General features: G+C 45.5%; 2 protein-coding genes across 5 annotated transcripts in view; both read right to left on the bottom strand.

Moving 5' to 3' along the window:
* The window catches only part of LOC128305022 (uncharacterized), a 219,189-nt gene that overhangs the window by 94,596 nt on the left and 107,216 nt on the right, over positions 1-17,377 (bottom strand). The gene's annotated exons all lie outside the window — the stretch shown is intronic.
* Positions 6,164-7,837, bottom strand: LOC128305050 (histidine-rich glycoprotein-like). Its single transcript, XM_053042337.1, has 2 exons — positions 7,508-7,837; positions 6,164-7,447 (listed from the first exon to the last, which is right to left on the bottom strand). Exons 1-2 carry the CDS (start codon positions 7,791-7,793, stop codon positions 6,195-6,197), a joined length of 1,539 nt encoding a protein of 512 aa, XP_052898297.1. The 5' UTR covers positions 7,794-7,837; the 3' UTR covers positions 6,164-6,194.

The raw sequence follows: 17,377 nt of genomic DNA, 5'->3' as shown, positions 1-17,377 counted from the left end.
CCTCGCAAGCGAGAAGCGTCGAATGTGGGTGCCAGGGCTCGGCAGTACGGCAAACTTGTCATCCTCACCGCCTAGCAGCGCACGTTTTCGCTCGAATAACATTTTCCAAATTATGATCCGATGATTGATGGCTCGTCAGGCCAAACATTGCCAGCCCGCAATCGGTTCTCGGTGTACGGGGTGCTGTGTACTCCTGCTGCCATAATGGAGCCACAGCATGGCGAACGAACGCACCGAAAGGCTGCTGTACGAGGAATTGAACGAGGTACGATCGGAGGCAGCTCCCGGAGGTTAAACCCCCAACATGCTAAAGCTAAACGATTGTCATCTTGGCATGAATAAGGTGTCAGTGCAGTGCGTGACGAAAAGACCCAAGATTGTAACAGGGCAGGAGGTTTGCATGTTTGCAAGCGAATAATTACTGATAAACGAAGATTAAAGCATTGGAAGACATGTGGAAAACATAAAACAAACTAAAACAAAAATTGTATAATATTCAATTATCCACCGGCGATTGAATTTGTGTAAGCCGTAATGAACTGTCCATGCACACAAGAGCATCACCCTCTCATTGACCTCGTTGGGTGTATGTTGTCTGGTTTAATTTTATGCTACAGCGCCTGTGCGATTGTATGCCATAAAATGGTAGTAATTTATCGGTGCTTCATAGACGACGGCACTGTCCGTGTTGACCCATGTAACGTCTACGTCTGCAAGAGTCCTCGACGCATCCGAATGTTGCGTTGTATCACGCACCATGTACTATGGCAGCCGACGCAAAACATCACACGCCAATGGTACGCGACCGATCAGTTCTTCATTATTTCCACTCCTCACGCACCCTTTTCGCGTTCATCATCATCATTCGCGTCCAATTTAGCGTCCATTCCCGGATGTATTTGCACACGAAATTTAGGGCTCACCCGGCCAAGGCCATGAAGCGTTCCAAGCGGCGTACGGCCGGGGCATTGCATGTGCTCATCTGAATAGACCAGCAAACGTACCAGACCGGGATCGGGATCATGTTAAGTAGACTGGAGAAACCGGAGCATTGATTTATTGGAAGCATAATCATACATCACAGTGACGGATGGGCGTCGTCGTCGTCGAGTATCTCGTGGATCTTCCGCGCCGCTACGCTAATATTCGCTTTAGCCGTCACTCAATAGGCGACGTGACGCAACTTGGGCTGGGAGTCACGGAACGTGATGTGAGGAATGATGCTAACAATTTTTGACATACGACGCGACTGCCAACCCAGCCCAACCAGCAAAGTTTGCGACAAAACGCGAAAGTTGCACGATTTTCCCCCGTTTCAAGCCTTCCTCCAACCCTGAGGAGGACACTGCCTCCACGAACTCGGTTGTCGCGGGCGATGTCTTTGGTTGCAAGCTATCGACATCGCATTCTGGCATATGCCTGCTTTTCTTCGGTCTCGCTCACCTCGAACTTCGTCACTTTTGAACGTGCGACGGTGTGCAAACCCTCGACCGATCACACAACACATTCACACACCTCCTGCCCACCGCTCCCATGAAAAAAATTGTTGCTCCAGAAATTGAATTCAGTCGCGGAGAGTTGCACTATGGGTGGAAGCTTCTTCATAATTTGCTGTGATAATGCTAGTCAATCGTGGACAATTTCTCTAATTGAGTACTTAAATTTTATTTCATAAATTAGTTTTTTTGATAAAAAAGATTTGTTTAGCTATATTAATCATCTTGATCATTAATATCCTGCAGTTATTTTTTTCCCGCACATATTATCGAAAGGTGTCGAAATTAATGACACCTTTCTTCGAAGTACCCCATAGTGCCACTCTCTTCACATTCGTGTATGCTATCGGTTTCCTCAATTTAGTTCTTCGCAAAATAGTGAAAAGTGAACAAGCAGAAAGGTAAGATGTAATAATCGTTATAGAGAATTGGTTTGTTAATTTATTTTGATTTGTTTTAGCTAAACATGGATTCCTCACTGCAATCATCCAAGAGATCCGGTCAATATTACCGGCGAATCCAGAAACGCACTCTGAATGAAGCGGTGGAAGAGGAAGGAGAAAGCAGCCGGATGCCGATGGATATAGGTAAGTTAACACTTCTTAAATTTAATATTCGTCTCCAAACTGTGTTATGTTATCAGTGGACTCGTGGATGTGTGAAGTAAAAGAATTCTTTTTGTTTTCTTCCTCTCTATAGACAACGCACACCGCCAACACCGACGCCGAAATTGCAAGGAATCCCATGGTTGGGGATAAGAAGGACGTAAGCGCCGCGTGAGGAAGAGAGCGGCAAAGCGCGCGCGGCTAATCGTGTGTGGATCGCGCAGAGGAAGCGGCAACGGCTGGCAGAAAGGAGGCGTGGAAGCGGGGACCAGCTGACTGCGGCAGCAGGATACCACGAATTAGTGTGAGGCAACGGGTGAGTACGAATAAAGGAAGAGGGTGTGCAATCTAACGTGTGTACGTGTGTGCGGTTTCATTTCGATGCATCCGAAAGGCCTTGGGTATGAAGTATGGGAGAGGGAGGAGAGGATATAAGACGATACAACCCCACGCGACGTGTCACGGCGACATGCTCAATTCTGCTGCTATCGAGACTGTTTTTGAGCATGGTTTTGAGCATGTTGCGTTCATACAAAACTTCGCGTTTTGTCGCAAACTTTGCTGGTTGGGAGAGTCCTGCCCAACCAGCAAAGTTTGCGACAAAACGCGAAGTTTTGTATGAACGCAACATGCTCAAAAACATGCTCAAAAACAGTCTCGATAGCAGCAGAATTGAGCATGTCGCCGTGACACGTCGCGTGGGGTTGTATCGTCTTATATCCTCTCCTCCCTCTCCCATACTTCATACCCAAGGCCTTTCGGATGCATCGAAATGAAACCGCACACACGTACACACGTTAGATTGCACACCCTCTTCCTTTATTCGTACTCACCCGTTGCCTCACACTAATTCGTGGTATCCTGCTGCCGCAGTCAGCTGGTCCCCGCTTCCACGCCTCCTTTCTACCAGCCGTTGCCGCTTCCTCTGCGCGATCCACACACGATTAGCCGCGCGCGCTTTGCCGCTCTCTTCCTCACGCGGCGCTTACGTCCTTCTTATCCCCAACCATGGGATTCCTTGCAATTTCGGCGTCGGTGTTGGCGGTGTGCGTTGTCTATAGAGAGGAAGAAAACGAAAAGAATGCTTTTAATTCACACATCCACATCCACTAGTCCACTGATAACATAACACAATTTGGAGACGAAATTAAATTTAAGAAGTGTTAACTTACCTATATCCATCGGCATCCGGCTGCTTTCTCCTTCCTCTTCCACCGCTTCATTCAGAGTGCGTTTCTGGATTCGCCGGTAATATTGACCGGATCTCTTGGATGATTGCAGTGAGGAATCCATGTTTAGCTAAAACAAATCAAAATAAATTAACAAACCAATTCTCTATGACGATTATTACATCTTACCTTTCTGCTTGTTTACTTTTCACTATTTTGCGAAGAACGAAATATATGAAACCGGTAGCATACACGAATGTGAAGAGAGTGGCACTATGGGGTACTTCGAAGAAAGGTGTCATTAATTTCGACACCTTTCGATAATATGTGCGGGAAAAAATAACTGCAGGATATTAATGATCAAGATGATTAATTTAGCTAAACAAATCTTTTTTATCAAAAAAACTAATTTATGAAATAAAATTTAAGTACTCAATTAGAGAAATTGTCCACGATTGACTAGCATTATCACAGCAAATTATGAAGAAGCTTCCACCCATAGTGCAACTCTCCGCGACTGAATTCAATTTCTGGAGCAACAATTTTTTTCATGGGAGCGGTGGGCAGGAGGTGTGTGAATGTGTTGTGTGATCGGTCGAGGGTTTGCACACCGTCGCACGTTCAAAAGTGACGAAGTCCGAGGTGAGCGAAACCGAAGAAAAGCAGGCATATGCCAGAATGCGATGTCGATAGCTTGCAACCAAAGACATCGCCCGCGACAACCGAGTTCGTGGAGGCAGTGTCTTCCTCAGGGTTGGAGGAAGGCTTGAAACGGGGGAAAATCGTGCAACTTTCGCGTTTTGTCGCAAACTTTGCTCGTTGGGTGAGTTTTGCTGGCCGAACGTTCCACACACACACGCAGAGCGGAATGTCTCGGGTGGGCTCGGAATGGGCCCAGAAACATGGTACTTTCATCATTTGCTCTATATCCTATCGAGCCATCGAGCATCCGGTGGTGTACATTACACCGTGTTTTCGTCCTACCGCAGGTCCAGCACGGGAGACCTGTGCCTGGTCAGTGCCCGTGCGGCACGGCAAAGTCAAAGTCATTATTAAACAAATTGACTTCAAACTTGTTCCCATGGTAAACCGAACCTTGGCGGTGGTGGCGACGATTTTGCGTGCGTGTATCAGCAGAAGGACTGTTGATATAGACGGGACTAGCACTAGCAACAATTTTCGGCGTGTATTGCACGACCGGGCTCGACGCAACGCCTGGACGGAACAAGTGCCCGAGAAATATGAAATTTCTCATCCGAAATAGTAACCCGCACCCGCGTGTTTTTTTTTTGTCAATCGTTCGGTCGCGCGTTGATCCTGCATAGAGATACACGTGAACGCCATGGTATGTGCTTTGACATTTAACACATTGATGGATCGTTTCGTAGAGCCCGGTAACAATATCCGGCGAATAAACAGAAGGCACACCAACAACAGGGAGGATGCAACAACAACAACAAAAAAACACACACTGCGTATGATTAATTTTGTCTCCGAACGTACATGACACACGGGGCTCGGGTTCAAAAATCGCAACAACATTGCTACCGATACGCACACTGGTTAGGTTTCATGCCCGCCGGGCAAAACGGTGAGGATGTACTAAAAAATGAAATAAAAACAACCCATCAACCTATCGACGTGCGTTGCCGGGCAACACTACGGAAGGATACGGATGACGAGCGTGGAATATTGGCTGCTTTGTTAACGAGAGTATACACGCCGGTAGTATGGCGTAATCCTGGGTGGAATATTACCACCGAGAAGCAAAATTCTATTGAATTTTGCCTTCGCTTTATAATATCATTGGTGAGACGAGGAACAAAGCGAACCCCCCCCGGAAAGGGGTTCGTTGGGTTGAAGGAAAATTAATGTTTCCCACCGTACACCGCACGGGGGAAGCGCGTCGAGTTGGGTGTTGGGCGATAACCCCGATAGGTGATGATGTCTCGTTTTATTATCTTTTACAAAAGTGGTCATATTTTTCCGACTCTGAGCGACCGTACCCGGAAATGTGATTATATTAAAAACATATCTTTTTGGGGTCATTTTCAAACGATAACGGTTTGTCGGGTTTCGGGTTTGCCGGAATGGGATGAGTGTTAACGGTCCATAAATCGGTTGTATAGCAAGAGCTTTTGTGAGGCCAAACCTTCCGAATGGATCGATCCGAATATATTTTAACCTGTTGTCAGTGTTCTGAATACGCTTTGTTCCGAAATGGGCAATCTGGAGCTATGAGTGTGACATTTTAAACATGTCAATTGTATAGCTGATCATGAATTATACAACATTTTCCAGTAATTGCCCATCTCAGTACTGATACGATTTGTGTGTCCCTTTTTTTTTCGGGCGTATTTTTAATTTAATAAAGCTGTCAACGGTGCCCTTGGTTAAAAGATAATGATCACTTGTACTGGCTCTGCTTCCCATTAGCAACAGCTGGAGCAACAGTAGTTTCGGGCAAATGCCCGGGACGCGTTAGCATATAGATGATGTTTACTGAAAAATCAGATTTTTTTTACTCCATCCTTGCTTGATTAATGCCGGCGTCTATGATTAATGACTTGTCAACTGTGTGATCCGAAAAGTTTGATAATGTATTATGGCTCTGATGGAGGGCCTCCACCAGTCGGAACCATATGTGCCTTGTACTGTAGACTAACAGCAATTTGTGAGGCATTACGAGTATTGGTTAGAATTTTTGGAACTCTATTTTGAAAATGTTAAAAAGTTGACTTCGTCTTTTCCTTGTGGAGATAAAAAAAATATCTCATTTAACCTGAAATAACTTGCTAAGTGTTTTTTATTTGATGAGCTCACAGTAATCGAATTTCTCAACCCTGCATTATAAACACTAAATAAAAATCAATTCAAAGCACAGGAATTAATGTTGCGAATACTTTATTACAAACTACTCTCACTTATTCCGTAGTGTCCTGCATCTGTTCAGGCTCTGGAGCAGCAAAGCGGAACGACAACTCCGAGGCAGCCTCGTGTCCACCGTAGCCGCCGTGGTGACCATAGCCATGGTCATGCACTGGGTGGCAGGGTACCTTTGTGACCGATGGGGCGCAACCGACGAGCAGGTTCGATCCGCACTTCACTGGAGAAGCGTGGCCACCGTAACCACCGTGATGGGATGGCTCATGATGGGCGACCGGGGCCGTGTAGGTAGCGGACCGATAATGCTGCTTCTTGTGCTCGTATCCACCGTGGTGTCCATGGGCTTCGTGTCCGTAACCGTGGGCCTCATGGCCGTGACCATGGCCGTGACCGTGTCCGTGGCCATATCCGTGAGCCTCGTGGCCACCGTGTCCGTATCCCTTGTGCTCATGTCCGTAACCCTTGTGCTCGTGTCCACCGTGTCCGTAACCCTTGTGCTCGTGTCCGTAACCCTTATGCTCGTGTCCGCCGTGTCCGTAACCCTTGTGCTCGTGTCCGTAGCCCTTATGTTCGTGGCCACCGTGTCCGTATCCCTTATGTTCGTGGCCACCGTGTCCGTATCCCTTATGCTCATGCCCTCCGTGTCCGTATCCCTTGTGCTCATGGCCGTATCCCTTATGTTCATGGCCACCATGTCCGTATCCCTTATGTTCGTGGCCACCGTGTCCGTATCCCTTGTGCTCATGGCCATAACCCTTATGCTCATGTCCACCATGTCCGTAACCCTTGTGCTCGTGTCCGTATCCCTTATGTTCATGGCCACCGTGTCCGTAACCTTTGTGCTCGTGGCCGTGTCCCTTGTGCTCATGACCATAACCCTTGTGTTCGTGGCCATACCCCTTATGCTCATGGCCCCCATGTCCATAGCCCTTATGCTCGTGACCGTGTCCCTTATGCTCGTGTCCATAGCCCTTGTGTTCGTGTCCGTAACCCTTGTGTTCGTGGCCACCATGTCCGTAGCCCTTATGCTCATGGCCGTATCCATGTTCCTTGTGGCCCTTGTGCTCGTGCCCGTATCCACCGTGTTCCGCGTGTCCACCGTGGCCCTTGTGCTCGTGACCGTATCCGCCATGTTCCGCGTGCCCATGATGTCCGTATCCGTGACCTCCATGATGGCCACCGTGTCCACCGTGTCCACCGTAGGATCGCTCGAACGCCACCGCACTGTCCACTGCACTACTCTCAGCATCCTGGTCCTGGTCGCATACCGTCCGCATAACGCCATCATCTCCTAAGAGTTCGGTACATGCAACTGATCGCTTCGAGCGAGAACTAGCACTCAATTCACTACCTTCGTCAGCCTCACCATCGGCCGCATCCTCCTGCACGTAGTTGCTCACTTGGCTTCCACCGTCCAGGGCGTCCGCAACTGCCGCATCCTGCTCTGGCTCTGCTGCGGCGGCCACCGTATCCGTCTGGGCGTTCGTCGCATCCACACCCTCCACCGGTTTCACTTCCGTCGCCGGTCTCAGCTCTTTCGCGTTCAGCTCGGCAGGCAATTGTTCCACGGTCGCGGGTGCCCCAGTGGCCAGCTGCACCACCACACCCAGCACCACCAACACTGTAACGAACTTCATCCTGCTGCACTTCACTTGCTCGGTCAGCTCCGAATGGTGGCACACCGATCTCGAACCACAAGCTCAACTAGCCGGCGATCAGTGATCGGCGCTGTGTTTTATTGACCGTCGATCGGCACGGTGGGCTGTGCAGTCAGCAAGAATTCGGTGCAAAACGACCAATTTTCACCTGCGAATCGATTGGACCAGCAAAATGTCGCAGCGACCAATTGGTTTTGTAGCTAATTGCAAGCGTCATCAACTCGCGTGGCAGCGAGTATAAATGTAGGGCACAACAGCTTTGTTTGGTTTCCGTTTCGACCCCGAAGAACGGACACTATTTGCTTATGAGGTGGTTTCGGTTTCCTCAACGGTGCGCAAAGTGTTCCGCGTGAATAAGGTGTTGCAATAGACAAGCATAAGTGAGGAAGTCCGAGAAGCGAAACTGAAACTCCCTACGAACAATGAATCTTTCGAAGAACAATTAAAAATAATATTGTTTGTTTGATGCAATTCTGCAAATGCATTCCTTGCGCAATGCTCATTGTCTTGTGATTCGAGCCAACTGAACACCACCGATTGATAGGGAGGAGATGAAAGATCAATCAATGCGAGAAGATTATCAGTTTACAGTAGAACAATAGCTTGCATTCAAACATTCGCTTTGTGACGTTTGGTCAACGTTTGTATTGTTGCGATCTTATTGAATCATGTTTAAAGTATAACATTCTGGCAACTTTTTGCTTCGCGTGCTATTTGTGTGGAGCTATTGAAATCACGAATGAAACATTTTCTTCCTGCTGATCACATTCTGATAGCACAATGTAATATCTATCAGTGTATCGTATTCAACCCTTAGATACAGGGTTACCCACAATTTTTTGACAGTTTCCCAAGGTTTTTTGATTACGTCCCAGATATTATTGAATGCGTCCCACAATTTTTTGACTGCGTCCCACATATTTTTGAATTCCTCTCGATGTTTTTTGACGATTTCCCATATATGTTTGAATTCGTTCCGAGGTTTTATGACGGTTTCTCAAATAGTTTTGAATGCTACTTTAAATAAATTGTCTTTCGCTTAACCACAGCAGCATTGAACCACAGATAAGGGAGAGAAGGTCATAGGTTCAGATGCATTCTTGGAAAACCGTTGGCTTCCGTATGTCATCTTTGAGGCGAAAAAAGTTTAGAGAAAATCGACCGCTGCAGATGAGCTGCTTGGTTAGCGTGCTAACAATCCGTAGAGATTTTACCGTCAAGACCGGCGCCGATACCTATGCATCACCGGACCGCCCCAATCAAAAAACCTCGGGACGAATTCAAAAATTGGTGGGACGCAGTCAAAAAATTGTGTGACGGATTCAAAAATATGTGGGACGCAGTCAATAAATCTCGGAACGAATTCAAAAATTGATGGACGGATTGCCAAAGAATTGCGGGATACCCTGTAAGAATAGACCGGAAAAAACGCACTTACAGTTCTCAATCATTGGATTGTCTTTCAACAGGTATGGTTTACACAATGGTACAGATTGAATGACAAAATTCGCTGAATTTCTTAAAGTAGGCCTTGACGCAAACGCGTAGCGTGTCGCTTGTGTGTTGAAAGTTCACATTTCAATTCAACCGGCACGGCACGGCAGTGTAACTTAACTCCGTAATGCGTTCGATGCATCCAAGTGTGCGTTGCCATTAAAGCTGCAACGAGGACAATCTTTTTCTGCTGACATTGCGGTAGCGTTTTTCTCTGTGCAGTGCCAGCACTAAAAATTTGTTTGTTTATTTCTCTTTAACGAGTTCACCGCCGGCCATAGACCCCATCATGTTGTGTCGATGGCCGACGTTTGCTTTGGATGCCGATTAGGTAACGTTTACCCGGTAGAATAACAACATTAAATAGGAATCCGTTTTTTTCCTTTTTAGGCCTAAAGCAGAAGCATCATGCTCGGGGAACAGGTTCATCGAATACTCACAAACGTGAATCGATCTGTTGGCTTTCTTTTCGTGTTTCTCCCCGGTTTGCCTTCGTCATCGGCTAGCAATTTACTGCCCAATACCTCATTTGGCACAACAATTGGAACATGGAAAATTTGCGTGCAAGCATTAGCAGCAGGCTCCATCGCCGTGTAGCATACAGTGCTCACTTCAAGACAGGTTGCCGTGTTGCAGGCACCAGCAACGCAGGCATTAGCGCAATACGTTGTGAAGGAAAAAGTTTTTCGCCGAGCAACAAAATCCAACCACCAACCAGAAACGGTGGTGGTACGCTCGAACGATAAACAGCGAACAGAAGCTCATATGTTGAGCTCGCGAAAACTTGCCATTTCGGCGCTGGGTAATTGAAGGAAGTGGTAACAATTTTCAACTTTAATCACCCGAAACGGGGGTAGCACCGGGCGATAGTTTCACCTGTACCAAGCGTAAAAACCACCCCCCAATAACCCCAAAACACTTAACAAGGTCCAGTACACCGTTTTAACCGCCGCTACCCGAGCCAGAGTGCTCGTTCGTGTCATTTAATGGCGTGAATAGCACATGAAGCTATACCGTCGCTAATCGATTCTAGCTTTTAGAGTGTGAGAATCCGGCAGCCTTTACTTACGACCTTCGGCTGCTTGCTACGAGGAACACGTACATGTAAAATATGGGTATAGAGCGTAGGAATGTGGGACACTTATGGATGTGGCTGGAACGCTCGTTAACGACACTGGGGTGTGATAGTAATGGTCCAGCTGGGTACATCACACCTTTCGGATGGACACGAAAATTTGTTGCAATGTGCCCTTTTCTTTACTGAAGATATATAAGCAATAGGTAAAGTCATTTCATTTGGGGGATTTTCCTATCAATTCTAGAGAGTTTTCTTCATATTTTCCGAAAGCCATACGGAGTAATCTTCAACATTCTGTTTAAAAGCGACTAAACAATATTGAAAATCATGAATTCACATCCTTGCCTTACCGTGGAAGCCAAGGTGTGCCAGAACTGGTAAATTGTACAACCGGATCAACTTCCCGGCGTTGGCGCATTGATTTCGCAGAAGAACCAAATCCTTAAACAATACTGCCAAAAACCATCGCTAACATCGGTTCACCCATTTCGTACACCCAGTGTGTGCATTCGTGTGAAAAAGTTCGTCCTCCAAAGCTCCGGTACCGGTGGCCCCTGCCCTATTGTGTGCGAACTGTTTCCGAAACTCATTAGCAGTAAATTTTACAGGCAACATATTGATTTCCCAGGTGTGTGCCAGCGAGAGAGCGTAGGCCAGAAAGTTATGCCTCCCCGCTGCGGGCGGCGCTTGATTGGAGACGGTTTTTAATGGGAACCGATGATGATGTTGCCGGTGGATGGCAAGCTGGTGTGAGTCGTGCTCCATTTTTCGGTTAAAAATGTTCGTGAAGTGATTTTCGATACATACGCAAGACTTAAGTGTGACACTTTATTAGTCTAATATGATCGAAATTCGATTCGATTTACGCTTGAAATGGAAATGTCCATCCCACGGCTCGGCCCTAAGCCTGCCTATCTGCGTAATCCTCCGGTTGCTTAAGTGTGCAATACGATTGCGAATAAATTTTTCAATTGCCAATATCGCTTCGCCTGCACGATATCTCTCATATCCGTACAATCCAGCACATTTTTTTTTTGTTTGTTTCCTAGCCCAGCATTAGGTTATTATGGCGCCTTATACGTCCACACAAGCTGCCCAATGGCAAAGCGAAATCCGAGCGAAAAAGGCCACAGTCGGCCCAAACGCACCACACACACACTAATGCCACCTAATCCAATTTTTCATTTTCGAAATGAGGAAAAATGCAAAATCTAAAACCCCAATGTGACCCGTGGTGGCCTGGTGGCCATCGGAAGGTTGTTTTTCTTTGCCGACACATCCGTGCACGGCGAATTCTGCACGGTGCAATGTTTACACGCGATCGCCGAGAGTGGAAGGATTCGATTACCTCCACCGCCGGAAGCCGAAAGACGGGAAGGATTGTTTTCTACCATCCTACCATCTAGAACCGTTCCTTCGGCCAATCGTTTTCCAACGCACCCGAAGTTGACAGTCGGATGGAATGGTATGCGTATGGAATTATAAGCGTGTTTCTATCAACAAAAAAAGTATGACAGTGGAAGAAAGCAAAGGTAAAAGAAGAAAGAAAAGCTCTCCAAACATCGTCCGGTGGAAATGTTTTTTTTTTAGTTTTCTTTCGCCTTTTTTTGTTGCTTTGGACGGTATTGTATGTGGTCCTTCAAGACGAGGGCGTTGTATGGGGGAAAGGACAAAAAATCGAGCAGGAATCGAAACACATTTCGATACGAAGTCCGGGTTTATAAGCTTCAAAACCACAATCTTCTCATACCACGGGGCACCGGATACCGCAGCGTGCGCCAGTGTCGTTTTTCGGTATTTGATTTCCGCATGCATGAGGTTGGTACGTTTTTTTTTTGCTCTCTCTCCTTCGGGTTTTGTGGTTTTGAACCCAACAAAGGAAGAAAACCAACTTACGATGCGATAATCCGAAATTGCTTTCCTCCTACGTTGGTTTGCATGTGGATCGAACCGATACGTGCGCTGGTGGTACTTTTATTTTTCGATTCATTTCAGCGTGCTGGTTTCGTGCATTTTTTTTCGGCTTTGGTTGAGTCGCTCTAGGATGCGGCTAGGAAAGAACGATGAGTGTTAAGAAATTCATTAGCAGTAGTTGTTTGCACTGAATTGGAACTCAGTGCCGCGCAATACGTTCAATTGGGTGGAAAGTAAAATTATCATTCGCCGAACTTTTCATCCTAACCTTCCACGAACAAATTATGATTATTGTACGGAATTGTTGGAAAGAATTCCTTTTAGAGGTCCACTTTAACTTCGTAAACATAAAAGTGGTTTCAAATTTGACGAAAATTTCCAGATTTAAAACATTCGAGCAAGTAATTTGAGTCTAACTCCTTATCAGACATGCTTCCAGGAGGTTCATTTCTTTGGTTTCCATATTAGTTTGCGAAAAGGTTTTGTGGGTTTTTTTCTGTAGATTTTTTGGTTCCAAAATAGTTCATATTTATACTACATACCCCAAACAAAGACCAAGCCATTGTTTTCTAATGCAAAATTCATGAGGTTTGTGCTTCAATGTGAGCGAGAAAAAAACCACCCACACACCTTTATGCACCATGAATTTGACACTTCATTGATCTTCTGTAAGCAAAAGCCACCTTTAAACCCCCATTTTACATCGCTTTCGGTTATGCAGAAGCAGCCATACATATCTTCCCCCCACTCCCCATACTTAAAATCCTTTTGGGTTGCGGTTTAAAATAAACGCAGCAGGCTTTTTTTCCCAAATTCACAAACACTCTTCGTATTTTATGATTGCGCAGAAACATTTGTGCCTCTCCTGTACATCGGAGCCCTTTTAAGGGTGCGTGTGTATTTTTTTGTTGTTGTTGTTGAACGGTTTTCGTGTGTAGAATTTGGACCCTTATTAAAATGGAATTCCATATGGTTATGTCTGTTCTACCGTGATAGAGATTATCTCGTATCTGTATCTGCTGTCGTACATTTCACATTTAACGCCGTTTATGGCTGTGAATTAGCGGTCAGCTTCAAGGCTTACTACGTTTGGTTGGCTCTTTGACAGATGGTTTGGTTGGCTCTTTGACAGATGGATTAAGTGAGAGGGTGGGTTATTAGAAACACAGTGTTCAGTTTGCTGTTCCAAGAGTGCTATAGAATTTTCATGTTTGTGTAACTCCTTAATTGTTTATTGCAATTAAGATAATCAATTACTTGTTCCATATATTTCGACATTACTTCAATAATCTTGTGTAGCCCTACTGCTTGCGGCAAGGTTATCCGATAGGCTAAACTAATTGTCAAACACCTTAACGTAGCACATCTTTAAGCTGTGGCAATGCGTACTGAAGTTAATACGGTTGCCTTCACGCCATGTGTTCGGGGAAAGAGCGGTATCTATTTTATAAATGAATCATCCGACGTACACATGCCCCATCCGTACGGTATGCATGCATGGAGTGGCAGCACTAACCTAATTTTCCACTGTGACAACAGTGAGCGGTCTTCGCAGCCGAGAACCAAACAATACACTCGCCGTAAACATTATCTTCGTTGCTGCACAGTACGTAAGCGAATGGTACGGCCAGAGGCAGGCTACAGTGCTACAGGGACATCGCCGGATGCAGTACGGGAAGCAACACAACGAGTCAACCGGATAGACGTCAACGTAAAACGACAGGTTGATACTATCACTCACTTTGTCTGTCTATTACTGGTCACGTTACACCCGAGTGGCACAATAAGCATTGCTTTTATCCTGATGCTACGGGGGATCTTACATTAGATATCGGGTCGGGATGGGTCGCCCGCACGGGGGGAATGCCACTCATTCCGGGCGCCCGAATGCAACGTTACCAACCTACACACAGCGATTGGACCGTACACTTGGCGCTGTGCGTGACCTTAACGATTGCACTCCGGACTGTTCTGTTCCTGCTTTTCAGACGATCCTTTGAGACAACGTGCCCCGCGCGTGTATCGTGCATCGAAAGATGGAGTCAAAGTTGAACGCCAAGGGGCTTTCCCCCCTCCCCTTGGAGGAATTGGAGGCAAGGGCCAGTAGACACTTGGAAATGGAGCACTTCGGTCCGGGCGGAATCGTGCTGCACGCTAGGCTGAATTAATGTGGCGCTTATAAATTATTGATTCAATTATATGCGCCCATCTGATGGGAAGGTGTTCGAAAGCGTGCGATCAATAGTCAAATGCTGCAATTGGTCATACGGCATTCGAACGGGAAGGATTATAGGTAAGGAATGCACCATAATCGCGTACATAATGATGGTAATGATGGTAACGATTAAAAGTTAGGACCATAGCGAAGATGACAGATTAATATCTTCTATAAAATGCGATGTTTTTCGCTAAACTTTCGAATTTAGTTTAATCAAAAAATTGAACTTTAATTGAGGTTTAATTAATTCGCTTTTTTATGTTGTCAATCAGACCTTCCTAATTCACTCTATATATTTTCAATTTGTATCGTTCTAAAACGTCATTTAAACATTGGATCATTAAAACCCACTTGCTTAAGGATGCACACTTTGTAAATAGTAATTGCGTTGCTAATATAGTAACTTAATGATAGTCCATCAACGATAAGAACATTAGCATTTTCATTTTATTACAGCACTCACTCACAGGCTCTACCCAGGCTGCCAAGATATGAATCACAACCAATCCAGATCGCCATCGCGACCAGTGCGACCTGACACTACACGGCGGTCACCCACACTCACCCGGGTGACGAAGATTTCGATAATGACGATGATCACGGTACGGCACACGAGCAGACCCGCGGGTCTCTTATTGGTCTCTGCGCCCGGAAGTAGGTTCCCGTTGGCCGTTGGCTCGCCGGCACATTTGCATAAGATTAGATCGCGCTGCACATTATCATTATCATGCTTGTGTAGCATAAATGAATTGATTACGTTGTGACAATATTGGATAGATAAAGTGGAATGATTAATGCTTCCGATAGAGTTGCGTGTCCGCCTGGGGGCCGGAACACGCCACAAAAGGCGTGCTCGAGTTGCAGGCGTACTCTGCACTCACCGTGTCGTCACACATGCTGGAGCGCACCGTGCTGCATTTGTCATGCGACGTGGTCCACCGGGGGACCCATTGTGCTGCATGCGCGTTGCGCTGTCGGTGTGTTCGGTTGATGATCCGCCGTGAGTTATTCCGCCCATCATCCCCCGACTACACCAAACCCGTGATCGCAATGTTTACCATCGAGAGTGCCTGCTCGATGCAAAAGGATTTCATTTATTTTCACATTCCAACCTAGCGCAGCGCAGGATGTATTGCATTGCTGGGCGTTAGGCGTTTGCTTGCGTACGTGGGGGTTGCAATAGAAATTGTAAGCGCGAAGCCGGTGGCCAGCTCAACGCTGTGGGTTTCATCCAATAAAGCGTATCGGAATGTTGTTTGATGTTTTCCGCACGGTGGTGCTGAAATTGTGCACAAACACGCTGCGAAACAAATCCCCCCGGGCCTGGAGAGGGCCTTTCGAAACGAGGGCCTGTGTGTGCATCACAATTTAAATGTGGAATGCAAATTTCAAGAGCATTGCTTTGAATTAAAGACAAATCCGAAAAGGTGTTTTTACATCGAACACACGCTCCGTCACATAGAATAATCGTTAAAACATACTTAGGTGCTAAATTTATCGCATTAACGGTCTATTGCGTGATTGGTTTTAAGGGGACAATCACGTCAATATTAACTCGAGTTTGCAGTACGTTTGGTGGTCCTGGTTTTAGTAAAGACATAAATAAAATAAAATAATCTTATTAAATACTCTTTAGTTACAAGTTTCTCGCCTAAATTGATCATTGGGTTTGAAGCGTTTTTAAAATTACTGTTTATTTGTAAAAAAGGTTTAACTATATTCGGAAAACTTACTATAGAATAGCGAGGTAACATCCTTGGTTAAAAAAAGGTAGAATTGCTTAATACAAGAATTAATTTGATGAACGAATTAAACTAACTGGTAAGGGTAAACTATTGTTAATATTTTGATTTTAGTAGTTGTGTTTAATATAACATGAATTCCCAAAATGTGATATTTTTAAACTTAAAAAGCAATTAATTATTTCATTTCTAGCAATTAGCACACAAAAACAGACGTAAATCAATCAAGTAACTAAAATATTCTTTATGAACTAGAATATTGTTATGAATAAACCATGTTTGATCATAAGATATTTTTAAACGGCATTGAGTGTACTCTTACTGACCCATTTTCCTCGATTGCCGACAATTATTTACATTTTGGGCAATTCGCTGCGAATTTATTTAAGCTGAATTTTTCAACAAAAATATTACGAAAAACGGAACAAATTCTCCCTTTTTCTAAAATCACTGCTTCTGATAGAAGAATCCCAAAAACAAGTACTGATGTTTACCTTCCCTTTCAATTCATTAATCTTCCAGCAAGGTTCGCATCTGCCGCTCAGCAATGACGATAACACGACGGCTAAGCAATGCTAGGAATCTGCTGAACAGACACTTAATTGTGTTTGCTCCGTTTGGTTGGTTTGCCGCCCCTGGCTGTCCACTGTTCACCCTTACCTGAAACGAACACCCGAAAGGATGGAGGGGTGAACGAGAAAGGGCAAAACATTAAGAGAAGAGTTATTAAAAGTTGAATTAAAATCAAATAGACTGATTTTGATCGGCCTGCTTGGTTTGAACTTTTTTTTCGTTTTTTCCTGTTCGCCCTACTTTCCGGGCACGTTCTGTTTGAGTAAGTTATTAAAATATGAACCAGAAAATGGAAGGGGGGGGGGGGGAGGGGATGAAAGGTAAAACACAAGACTGCAAAGAGCACGGAAAAATAAAACACTAGCATCGGCAGAATGTGCGAGGTACAAACGAAACATTAGGCAAGACAAGAAAAAAAGGCCGCTCCTCTGGGTATAGAAAGTGTGTGTGGAACGGTCTGCGGGGCCTCTCGGAATGGCCGAAGATGTTCGGTGTGGAAATACCAAAAATCAGCAAAATGGATGAACCGTTACGGATCGCGAGA

This window comes from Anopheles moucheti, chromosome 2 (assembly GCF_943734755.1).
Source record: "Anopheles moucheti chromosome 2, idAnoMoucSN_F20_07, whole genome shotgun sequence".
Taxonomy (NCBI): domain Eukaryota; kingdom Metazoa; phylum Arthropoda; class Insecta; order Diptera; family Culicidae; genus Anopheles; species Anopheles moucheti.
The sequence above is the reverse complement of the archived record's forward strand: the minus strand, read 5'-3'. Positions and strand labels throughout refer to the sequence as shown.

Bases quoted from the DNA above. Each gene is read 5' to 3' on its own strand.
- LOC128305050 (XM_053042337.1), bottom strand. From the start codon at position 7,793: ATGAAGTTCGTTACAGTGTTGGTGGTGCTGGGTGTGGTGGTGCAGCTG. The intron at 7,448-7,507 runs GTAGTGAATTGA...CCGAACTCTTAG, and splicing joins CGATGGTGAGGCTGACGAAG to GAGATGATGGCGTTATGCGG.